The 11868-nt window shown below is 37.1% G+C and overlaps 2 protein-coding genes across 2 annotated transcripts; both read right to left on the reverse strand.

Moving 5' to 3' along the window:
* Nucleotides 1-773: 773 nt before the first annotated feature.
* LOC113668447 (uncharacterized) lies at nucleotides 774-5591 on the reverse strand. Its single transcript, XM_089200794.1, has 3 exons — nucleotides 5001-5591; nucleotides 3766-4023; nucleotides 774-3418 (listed from the first exon to the last, which is right to left on the reverse strand). Exons 1-3 carry the CDS (start codon nucleotides 5452-5454, stop codon nucleotides 2115-2117), a joined length of 2016 nt encoding a protein of 671 aa, XP_089056920.1. The 5' UTR covers nucleotides 5455-5591; the 3' UTR covers nucleotides 774-2114.
* A 1659-nt stretch (nucleotides 5592-7250) lies between these two features.
* LOC113668468 (uncharacterized) lies at nucleotides 7251-11255 on the reverse strand. Its single transcript, XM_027184364.2, has 3 exons — nucleotides 10648-11255; nucleotides 8612-8765; nucleotides 7251-7982 (listed from the first exon to the last, which is right to left on the reverse strand). Exons 1-3 carry the CDS (start codon nucleotides 11017-11019, stop codon nucleotides 7669-7671), a joined length of 840 nt encoding a protein of 279 aa, XP_027040165.2. The 5' UTR covers nucleotides 11020-11255; the 3' UTR covers nucleotides 7251-7668.
* Between the last annotated feature and the right edge of the window lie 613 nt (nucleotides 11256-11868).

Below are 11868 nucleotides of genomic sequence, written 5' to 3' on the forward strand. Positions count from 1 at the left end.
AAATACACAAAATGCAAATTCTTGTTTGTTGTTGGCACACATAATATGCTAAATCGCTGTTAACGTGGTTCTTTGACTATCGTAAATGACTTTATATTGTATTAAATTAAGCAGAAACTATATATAACAGCAGTTTTGATAGGAGGGGGAGTTCATGTTAGATAGAATAAGAAGGAGTTCATGAAATTTAGAAGTTTTAAATTTAAAAAAATGGAAAAATTTAAATTCTGTCACCTGCATTAGAGCCTTTTTGGAGGAAAGTCAATTAAGACACGACTGTCAGTTGAAATAGACATATTCAGAAATGTAAATAATAGATGGTTCTCTCTTTAATTTTCGTATAGTAAAAAACTACTGCTCAAGAAGACAGCTATCAACGTGATTTTTATTTTGCCTTTTCCATCTACCGTATTTTTGACAGAATTGAAATTATAAACATGCAAATGATAAGAAATTGATTTCATGCCAATAAAGTTGATTTGTGAGGAAACACATGCAAGTGTCGAAAGCCTCTTTTTTCATTTGCATCGAGGTCATTTCACAGCAATTAGGTTCCTTTTCAGACGCACCATTTGCACGTAAGTCAAAAGGCACAAATCTATAAACAGAGAATTTAAGATAATCAATACGTAGTTAAAGATTGAACTGTGTAAGGCTCGTGAGGGGGATGATGGTGAGACGATTGATATAGCAGAAACCACCTTTGATAGCTATTTCTAGAAGATGTAGGATTCGTTTTAGGACAAAAACAACAACAGCACATTATTGGTTGTAGAATATAGATATATCATATTTCTGTAAATATATTTCTGCAATACAGGAACAAGTTAGTCATCGTTTTGTTGCTTTCTAGTTTCTGGCCATGTTCCCAAAGCATGGCTAAGTAGGATATGACTGATAATAATAATAAAAATTTAAAAAAAACGCACGCGATACTCAAGGGAGCTGAAATACTAATTTTTACCATAGAATTAACCATCCCCTATTTTAATTAATTTTATTATTTAAAATAATATAGAATGCTAAGAAAACCAGCCATTAAGAGCCATAACAAAATGGTCCATGCAACAAATAACGGTAATAGGACTGGGTGAAGTCCAATTCGGTTTGTAATCATATGAGTGATAAACACAATTGGATGACCCCGAAGGGAGAGTCCATTTTCTCAATCACGGGTATGATTGCCGACAGAATTGGACGACAAGAAGTCCTGTTATCACTTAATCATTACCGTTACAATTTCCGAAAACAACAAATACATTTAGCTCAAATATCTCCAGTTGAGACAATGTCTAAAGTAAAAAGAAATTTTCCTATTTTGAAAATTTCTCAATTGTTTTTTTTAAGATAAGTGGTTGTTACTATGGTTATTGTGATTAATTCTGTGATTGGTGGATTTGGCTGGGGGACTTAGTGTGATTGGCTGCTTCAACTGTCCAATTACATGCAGGTGCCTGATAACACTTCACGTTTACAGATGGACAGAATGATTAGTGAAAAATAAAGCAGCTACTACACTGATCACATTTGAAGAAATTGTAGTGGTTATAATTAACAACAAAAATACTCGTCTGGTCATATTAGAATGTTAATTGAGACATCGTTTCATCATTGAACACTGAAGCGCAGGAAAGTGACTAGGGATCTTCGATGTTTTGTATATATACGCGGATGCAGACGTCAGAACATGTATCACACTTTCACTGTCTAGAATTTACGCTTATCTGCTCTTTGTGTTTCTACTGTTCTCATTCTAAAATGGCCTGCAGATAATAAAGGGTCTATTCTTGTTTTTCTCTTATGCGTTACATCCGACAAGCTGTATCAAAAGAGGACATTAGCCTACAAATTTCAAAATTTTGGGGTTTAAGAAAAACCTTCATCAGAAAAAGGAAATGGACAATAATCTTAAACAAAGCTGTTGATACCGATTTTAAATAATATTGTTCCATCATTGTCACATTTTTCCTACACCTAATCGCTGATGCTGCCTGGCATATGCGCCGTCAATGAATTAAATACATGCCCAGAAGATGTTTGCACAAGGAATTTAAAGAGGAATGGAAAAGACTTATCTTTTACAATACTCAAAAGTTTTTTGATTTTTGTTTCAACTAGCGTTGACTAGAGATGTTTAATTTTCTTGAAAAGCAATAGCAATACTTTCGTAAAAGTGGAAAATCTTCCATTATGCAATATGGTTGGTCTTTGTATGCGTCGATTCTACTTATGTCCCCTACAAGTGAGGGAACACCCTTCTCTATCCTAACAGTAGCCTCATAAAATCCCTCATTGGGAGATGTAACAAAATGCAACTGATACAAAGTGTCTTTAACGAGGGTATTCCGGGACTTTTTACCCAAAACCACCCCACAATTGTCACACGTATCTCGTGCATCTCTCGTGGTACCCTGAAACCTTTGCATGGCTTCACTGGGCATTTCACGGAATGCCCTGTTCACTTCTTTCAGTTTCAACCGCCGACACATCTTCACCAGCTCTTCATTCTGTGACGTCAGATTGTTGATATGTAATACCACAAAATCTGCTAATTCCATCACCACAGACTCATTAGTGCCAACCTCTTCTAGGTCAAGACAAGGACACCAATGATCGTCTACGCCAGCACTCGCGCATGTGCGATTCCTTGGATCTATCCGGCTAAACAGGCTTTGCCCAACTAAAATCCCCCTTGGGTAATGAGGATATGACAAGATGTGACGTAAAGTTGCATAAACATCAAAAGGTGATGTAAGAACGCGGGAATTATGAAGAAGGTTACTTTGGAGGTCAGGATACTCGTCTTGAAACCATTCCGGCAAGGTAAATGACATAAATGGGAATCGTTCTTCAAGTTTCCCTTGTATTGTACTCCTGAAACCAGAAAATCGTGGTCCGTGATCGGAAAAAATTATCAACAAAGTGTTTTTCAAGAGTGACTCTTTTTGCATCGTCTCTAAAGTTGCTTTAAGGTCGTCGTCCGCAAAACCAACCGTGTTTACGCTATCGTGTGATATGTCAGCATGAGATGAGAACGCAAATTTTGGCGTGTCCTGGTAACGTCGGAAAAAACTCATCAAATAATTTAGAGATTCGTTATGAGCAGGCCTACTGTTAAGGCAAAATTTGCTCCTCATTATTAGTTGGAAAGCCTCTAGCCAAAACGGTCTGGCGTAATGGTCAGTGGGCGGATCGTGGAAACCTTTCAAGCGATAATTAAAGGAGGCAAGATGCGGGGAATCTTCTGAAAACATCGTAGCGTATCCACTCTTTTTAAACTCTTTAAAGATCCAACGCCAGTTGTCTACTGGTTTAGATGAATCAATTCTCTTTCTAGCCTCTGATTGCTCTTTCTCCGTCTTTCCAGTCAGCAACGCTGTCAACTGTGCCGTGGTTCCATCTCCTACGATTGTCTCACCTGTCGATTAGTGCAAAAAGATGCCTATCACTGGTAAGGTAATAGTACGTAAAGGTACACTTGACTTTTATAAGATGAAATATTTCGTAAATGGAAGGCACCAAGAAGCATATAAAAAGCGGTACTAAAATCTTTAGAAGACGAGTTAACGAAGGGCTACCGAGTCATCATTTAAAGTGACTTTAATTTTTTTTTGTAAATTTAGCCTTCTTAATTCTTTACTGAACTGGTATGAAAATCTAACTTCAAACACATGAACGTTATCATTAAAAAAGCAACATATGGCCTATCTTTGGCACAGCCAACTGCTACAGCGCTAACTCTAAAGTGAACAAGAGATAACCTACCTTGAAATAATATCGAGGTCATATTCTTGATTAGATAGTCCAAACTGTGAGGCATTTTTCTTTGAAAATTGACCGCCGACGTGGAGTCAAACATAATCAGTGCAACATTCAAAGGAATTCCTGGCTTGGACTGTCTTCTGAGAACTTCTTTTTTAGGAAACACGTGCATGTGTACGTCAGTTTTTATATCTCCCGACGATGTGACGACATCGACTCGAATGAAGTCCGTCTCTACGGATGCACTTCCGCTAAAGTAACCTGAAACCATAACCACGTATGGCATACATCTCTTTTAATCTGCTTTGCTACTTACTTACTTACTTACTTACTTACTACCTTACTACTACTACTACCACTACTACTACTACTACTACTACTACTACTACTACTACTACTACTACTACTACTACTACTACTACTACTACTATGATTTATTGCGATTTTTTGCGCTGCAGATTCCTAGATAATGCAATGTAGAATAGACTGTTATCTTTTATTTTTCGGTTAACTTAAATCGCCTTTAGGCTCCGCGAGATCTTAGCTAGAGCGTCCATCCTAGAAGATGAAGAAACACTTTCCTTTTTTAACTATGCCCACCCAATCCTTCAGTTTTTCAGTTTCGTGGAAACGGCTTTTAAAGATGACATTTATTTCTAGATTTTGTTGGTGTAGAGGAGTTTAGATTTTTCTTAATTGAAGAAAAACTGATTTAACATTAAAGGGGGTAACATCCCACTGAAACTGTGGTGCTGCGTCGGTGGGGAGTGTTATTATAATTTGGTGTTATCAGTTGAATAAATTATTTATACTGGCCACCGTAAAGAGTCGTACTTAGCTCAGTATGTCTAAATTTCTATTACAGCCAAGATCCAAGATTGGTCCATGCTATAGGGGGTTGCTTTAATTGTAATATCAAAATCTATGTCGCAATTAAGACCGGTAGTAGTAAGTATAAGTAGTAAAACAGTTGAATAATCAAAAGTGATTTAGCCATTTTAGCATTTTTTTATTTTTCTGAAGAATACAGCCTAGAAAGGTAACTTGTGAAAAGTTCCTCAGTCCGTGAACCTTTTAAAAGCTTTAAAAAGCTTAGAAAAGCTTAAAAATGATAATCTCGGAGAAAACTTTTGAGTGGTGTCCTCGCAATAAGTTCCCTTAACCCCCCTGGCGCTGTAGGAAAAAAAACCAGAAAATTGAGGACAATAGTTGAAATTTTGACTTCTGAAAACACTCACCTGTTTGATTACGCTTTTCCTGGTTGCGAACTCTGACTGGATCAGAAAGAACCACTCCAAAATCGTCCCCCAAAGGCCTTTGGATCGTTCTGTATTGCACGGAAACGACTCCAGTGCCTTCAACTCGAAGGACATTGTTCTCGAAGCTTGAATAACTAGCACCATTACAACGCAGCTTACCGAAGTCCTTAGTAAAATGAATCACACTAGGGTGAAACGGGTCCAATTCGGGAAGCTTGCAAGCTACGAAGTTGTTATCATCATGGCGCTTTCCTATCAAGCTTTTATTGCGAAATAGTGAAGAACTGATCGGAATATGTTTAGCTGAATGATTGAGAAGCAGTATTGCCTGATAGAAAAACGAGAAAAAACTTACAAGGCCAACTAAAGAGACAAATATCTTCCAGTTTAAAATTTTTGCCATGTGTTTACGACTGAATCGCTCCTCGCACATTTAGAAAGTAAACAACTCCTATATTTCTCCTTTACCGAAAGCAAAATCTTGGCACCAAAAAAAATGGAGATTTATTAGAATATTGGTTTTCAGACAAAAAAGCCACATTTCTGAATAACTAATATATGTTGTCATAGAAAAGAAAAAAGATGAATTTTCTTTCCAGTTTTATACAACGTATTTACATGTTCTGAAAATACGATCGATTGGACTATTTGTGTAAGTTCTTGAACTTTCTCCCTCTCTTAACGTCCAATTATATAAAATGCGTATTTCTTGCTCATAACAAGAACTGAAAAGTGGTAATTGATGTAATTAACTATTAATCCATGAGCACACGTCGGATATGAGGTAATAAATAGCTAACAAGGCGCGTAGAACCGAATTAGCTATAATCAATCTCGTATCCAACAAGTGCAAATGGAAAAAATGTATCCATTTTCATTAAACCCTGGACGTTTGGGATCAATATCAGTATCTGGGCAACTGCAGACCTAATCGCACAGACGTAAAAGCTGAAATTATTATTCGAGGACTGGTAAAGATAACCTTGCATTTAGCAAAGAAGTAATAGAGGACCAAACTAAACAAGATTTTTACGTGGGCATCATTCAGTACAGGGACTGGTTAAATAATAAATTTCCCTGGCCCTCTGTTTGTTGAAGTGTACAACATGTCACTGAGTTACCAAAGTCATTTCTTAGATATTCATGATGGTAAGCATTCATTGGTCGATTGTTTTCTTTTAAACGAGAGTATGATGGTGGGTTTGTGACGTGTTTCGTTTAATTCTTGAAAAAAATTTATAAAAGCAATCGAGGACTTTTTCCTTTCGGAAGAATTTATAAGAGTTATGCACTGCTTTCTCGAATTCTTCCATGCGCCCGTGTGTTTAGAGGAGGCTATGAAAACATTCAAATAGTCCTCTATTGCTCAAATTTCCGTGCAGTGTGTGAGCTTTTCTTCAGGTTTGTCATCAAAGAGTGCTTCTGATTCAATTCAATGATAATGAATGACACAGAATATCAACACAGCGTTGATACTCTATTTGCACTTTTGGAAAGTTCACCAAATATGTATGATCTGTAAAGATTTCTACCTTCTACAGTTTTCTGTGTTCTTTGGAATCGATGTTTTGTTGGTCAAGATGCGATTAAGGGAGATGCTCCAGTATAAATTTGATATTTTTACGACGTCTTAAAGTCATCTACATGGTTGTAATGTTATCAAGACTTCCCTAACTACGAACTGAATGAAAAGACACACCTTATATTTAGAGCTTTGAACGACTAGGCTTTCCTGCCAAACAAATGAAAAATACCGATGCCTCGTGTCATGTTTAAAACTGACTTGTCTTCCACTAATTTTTTTTTCTATATTTAATATATTTTCACTTTTATAGCTTTCTGATTGAATTACTTTTTCTCTGTGACATTAATTGGATCATCCCCTGAAAACCATTTCTAGTGATGGAGGCCTCCTCTTAAACGATGTATGTTTTGCCATCCTCATGAGGGTCCTTACTTTAAATATCCTCTTTTTGCCTTTTTTGTTACAGGAGTGTAGTCAGAATTTTTCAAATGGGTGGGTCACACTGTGTCAACAGAGGGCACTCACCAGAATACAAAGGGTGGGGGGGGGGGGGAGTAACGGGCACCCCTCCCCCCCCAAAGTAACACTTTTATATTACCTGTTAATTGCACTTTAAAATGGCTGTTTTCGCCATCGAACCAACCAGGAATATCATACAATCGTTGGCATTAAGTATCAAAAATGCTGCACATACGCAAAATAAATAAGTTTTTAAATTTATAATTCTATTTTGATTGCCACAATTTGTGTTTAATTTCATTTTTTATCCTTGCATTCTTATTTTTATCCTTGCTTTCTTATTTTTTATCCTTGCTTTCTTATTTTTATCCTTTTTTTTTGTAGTCTTTATAACAACGGTTTCATCAAGGCCGAACGCCTACTTATCATTGCACCATCATGCAAATTTTACCATATTAGGGCAACGGACCGCACAAAATAAGCAACATACACCTTATTCGATGGTTTAACATATAAAATGAACGGATATATTGCTCATGGCTCGTATTTCCCAATCCCCTAAGGGTTCAAAAAATACAAAGCAACTCGCAAGACTTCCTCGCTTATTATATGTTGAGTCATCAAAAAAGGTGTGTTCTCTGGTTTATTTTTTTTTTCTTTTTTTTAACACCATAGAGTATGCCATCTATTCACGTTCGTTCCTGGAGACGTGATTACCTCTACCCAATGAGAGCTTAAAGAAGAACCCCATGATTTATCGTTCGTATCCACGTGACCAATCACGTGATCAGCGTTAATTACATATTTACAACAATGCATTGCGGTCAACCGCAAAATTATCTGACGTACGTCAAGAGAAGTAAGGTCCAACGCAAAATTTTCGTAGAAGAATACATCAGTGCTTCCTTTCTTCTTCGATGTTCGATGTGACTCCAGTTGTTTTTGTCCCTCCAACAGTAACACGTTTATATACAAATCTGCAAGTTAAAAATTCGAGAGGTCAGTGATCAAAACTTGGCTGAATCTTTGTATTGTGTTCTTAGGAAAAACACTTTACTTTATAAATGCCTCTTTTTCGCTCAGGAGTTTTAACGGGTACCGGCAATTGTCAGTGAAGCTTATTAAGTGCTGGGGGGGGGGGGTGACCTTGCGATGGTTTAGTATCCCGTCTAGGGGAGAGTGGTAATGATCCTTGTCGTGTGATGCTGTTAGAACTAGGATAAGCTCTAGCTGGGTGGGCCACTTGGTGCAAGTCCTTTTTATCTAAATTGGATTTGACTTGATCCTCAGGGGTGAATTCCTATTTAAAGAAAATTCAGAAGTTGAAAGCTTGGCACTCAACCCAACCCTTGGAAGCGACAAACCCTGTCTAACCATCAATCTCTGTGCCGATCCCTTTTGACATGCGTTAGTCCCAAGTTGAAAATGATTGAATTCAATAAGTGATTTAAAATAACTTAATTCAATACCATGTTGTCGAACTTTGCCAAAATTTAGTGTATAAATTTCCCTTTAAAAGAAAAAAAAACATGGGTAATAAAATGTGCTGGGTTATATCAAAGGACTAGTCTTAACAACGAATAACGAATAAAAACTATCATATTACCTGAACAACTTACGCCACATCGGTCTTGTCTCTTCCCCTCTCGGGCCTTGCAGCAGAGGTTGCGAGCCTTTACAATGTTTACCTTCAGACGGCTGGATGCTTTGTCGAAAAAAAGAGACACATTCACTTCCCCGGCTGGGAAATCTGGCAGCACCTACCCAGAAAAATAAAAAGGATCTTACGTGGGTGAATTAGCACTTTAAATCACTAATAGCAACCATGAAGATGTAGCTCTATTTCCCCACTCCGTAGCCGTTCGAGTGTTCCCGAAAAGCTCTGTGATAGGGGCTGGCTGGTTTAGCAAAATAATCTTTAAACAATTATTAACCTCAGCGTCTTTGAAAGGCGCTAAATAATTTTAACTGTTGACCAAAATCAGCACGCGCACTTTTCCTGTCAACTCTTTGATGATCAACATCTTTTTTGTTTCATGAAGCCCTATTTGCATGAGAAAAATCGCCCCAGGCAAGCGCAACCTAGTTACAAGGTAAAGATATCTCTGACATCACGAATGATAAAAGCAGTTGTTAGAAATGATTTAACAATGTAAAATTTCATAGTCACTGTATTCGTCCCCAGTTTCTTGAGAAGTCTAAGTAATTATCAGTACACACGATATAATCATTTTTGTTCAGGAAGGGCACTAACGTTACTCGTATTTGTACAAGAAATAGGTCGCCGAAATCTTGATTTTTCACTTTGCCAAGAAAGATCGTTTAGCGATACTATTTTTAAAGAATATTCGCTAGCCTTAATTTAATCTTCGTCTGCTTCTATTTCCGGAAAAAATTGTCTCGCGTTCGATTCATTAATAATGTCTTAATAGCACTTAAAATGATATTTAGGACTGCATATTTGCGAGTTATAATTTTTTAAAACTTATTGTTATCCTAAATAAAACTACCCAAAATATTTGCCAAGCAAATATAAGGGCTGTAGACGTGGCTTAATTTAAACAATTAGGTTTTGTTTTTTCGTGTATGCAATAGAATTGATTAAAAACGGTCTGCTAAGCTTGCTTTCGAGAAGCTGCTTTTATGAAAGAAAGTAAAACTTTATCCCATTATCACATTTTATGAAAAATTTTTCATCGTTTTGATTTATTGATTCATGTTGATAATCCATGTGAATGAATATACGGCTCTTACCCCCCCTACCCACCTCTAACTGTATGTTGAGGGAACTATACGCCTAAATGACTCTCAAAGAAGTCTATTATGCTGCAGTTTATTTGTAAAAATCATGCACTTTCGTTGTGAATAATCTTGAAAGACTGGTTTATACAGTCGGTCATTCGAACAGCGACTCTCGCATGTGAAACGAAAAGAAAAAAAAATCTCGATTTGCGGTTCCTATTTAGCTTCTTTTCTGGCTGGCACTTTAAAACAAGAAATAATTATCGTTATCGCAGATATGTCTGTCTTGAAGCAAAAGCTTGAAAAGTCCCATCTTTATCTTTAAAACCCATCGCCATCCATTGACGTAGTCGTTTAGTAAAGCCGATTCATATTTTATTTTCGCTTTTTTTTGGTGTACCACTTGCTCTGCATAGTCAATAGCCACAAAGCCAAAAAAATCACATTTGAAAAACAACTTAAAACAATATAACAGCTAGGTGCCGTAGAACGAGCAAAGCACTTCATTCCTCGTAATTGTCGAATGATTTTTTGCATAAATTTCAGTTGAACTGATTTTATTTTTTGGTAAACAAGCGAGCAACTTGACAGGTTGTTATCGAGAGGCTTTTTATTATGCAGAATTTGTTTCGTAGAGATTTTTGTTTTCAGTTTGAAAAAGTGAAATAAGAATATTTGGTCCGTTAAGTTACCTCTCCGTGTCTTGAATCAGTCATTTTCTTGGTCATATAGAACAAAGATGAAATGAGACGAGACTCCAAAAGGGATAGGATATGGTTATGGATCGACAGACGATTGAATGGATTGCAATGACAAACTCAAAACAAGAACTATTGCATGACTTGTGAACTGTGACGACGGTTCTTCTAATCCCTGTTCTCTTTCCTTAACTACACTCACCTGGCCAACCGTCATCATGTCCAATTCGTCTTCTTCGCCTTCTCTAACTTTCGGTAAATAGTTGTTATTCTTCGCATCACCGCGAAACGATGGGTCGACCGAAATGTTCTCTCTCTTCGCACTAGCTAAATAGAGTCCACTGAGAGCTTTTGCTTCACTGCGGTATTTTTGTTTTGCTTCTCTCGCCGTATCGGTCACGCCAGGTGTAAGAGACATTGGTTGAACCGCATGAACCGCCAGTAGATCAGAACATGGGGAAATGGGCAACCTTTTCTGATTTCTACGATCACCCGTCGCTTCCATCCATTCAAACCACGTTTCTTCATCCTCTTCGTCTTGAAATACGGACGCAGTTCCTTGCTTATTTCCCATTATTAAAAGTCTCCTTCGAAAGTGTTTGTAATGTGTCTTCTGCTTGAATGCATATGTTCGTAGATGGTGAATCAAAATAGATTAGCCCTCGCTTAAGTTCGATCGCTTGGTTGAAATTCTGGATGCGAATAATCCCCCGCAGACGTACAACAAAGGCGAAAACTTTTGTAAAAATGTGCCAGAGGTAAACATAATCATTTGTACGACTTCCCGGAATAAATTAAATATTCATGATTGACTAACTTCTTTATTTTTATCTGCAGCATAATGACTTTGACAGCTTCAACGCAGAGCGAATATCATTATTATTATTCTTGGGAATATTAACATTTGTTTTGCAGTTTCAAAATTTTTTCCCTTTTTTTTTGATGAAACACGAGAAAATTGTAAATAAAAATTGTATTTCGCTTTAAATCTTCTATGATGATGTGGTTGCATAATTTTATTTGGTTCTAAAAGGGTACAGCTGTACAAGAACAATACGGTGCGGGGATTTAATGAAGATATTTTTTAATGTAATTAGAATCTTAACGTCAACAGTGAAGGGGAACAAGGCCAATAGCAAAGATTTAACCAAATGCCCACAGAATTATCCAAAATTTCTTAGCAGAAAGACTAATGCCCTCTCGGGCCTCAATTTCGACCATGTTGCTCGGGAGAGTTGTCCACTCTTCCTTTGAAATTGATCTATCCGAATGGCTTCAGGCAAACATGCGCGTGGGACACTCGTGGGTGCAAGATATGAAGGTTGGAAAGGAAGTTACTAGGTTTTTGACTGATCTGATTTTCTGTAAAACTTGGAGTCAGATTGAGGCGGCATATGTTTAATATTTTTTCTTTTTTTCCGTA

The sequence above is a fragment of the Pocillopora damicornis genome, chromosome 3 (genome assembly GCF_964200805.1).
Source record: "Pocillopora damicornis chromosome 3, jaPocDami1.2, whole genome shotgun sequence".
Lineage (NCBI taxonomy): Eukaryota > Metazoa > Cnidaria > Anthozoa > Scleractinia > Pocilloporidae > Pocillopora > Pocillopora damicornis.

Bases quoted from the DNA above. Each gene is read 5' to 3' on its own strand.
- LOC113668447 (XM_089200794.1), bottom strand. From the start codon at position 5,454: ATGTGCGAGGAGCGATTCAGTCGTAAACACATGGCAAAAATTTTAAAC. The intron at 4,024-5,000 runs GTGAGTGTTTTC...TTATGGTTTCAG, and splicing joins GGAAAAGCGTAATCAAACAG to GTTACTTTAGCGGAAGTGCA. The intron at 3,419-3,765 runs GTAGGTTATCTC...ACTAATCGACAG, and splicing joins GACCTCGATATTATTTCAAG to GTGAGACAATCGTAGGAGAT.
- LOC113668468 (XM_027184364.2), bottom strand. From the start codon at position 11,019: ATGGGAAATAAGCAAGGAACTGCGTCCGTATTTCAAGACGAAGAGGAT. The intron at 8,766-10,647 runs GTGAGTGTAGTT...TTTTCTGGGTAG, and splicing joins ACATGATGACGGTTGGCCAG to GTGCTGCCAGATTTCCCAGC. The intron at 7,983-8,611 runs GTAATATGATAG...TTTAACTTGCAG, and splicing joins ATGTGGCGTAAGTTGTTCAG to ATTTGTATATAAACGTGTTA.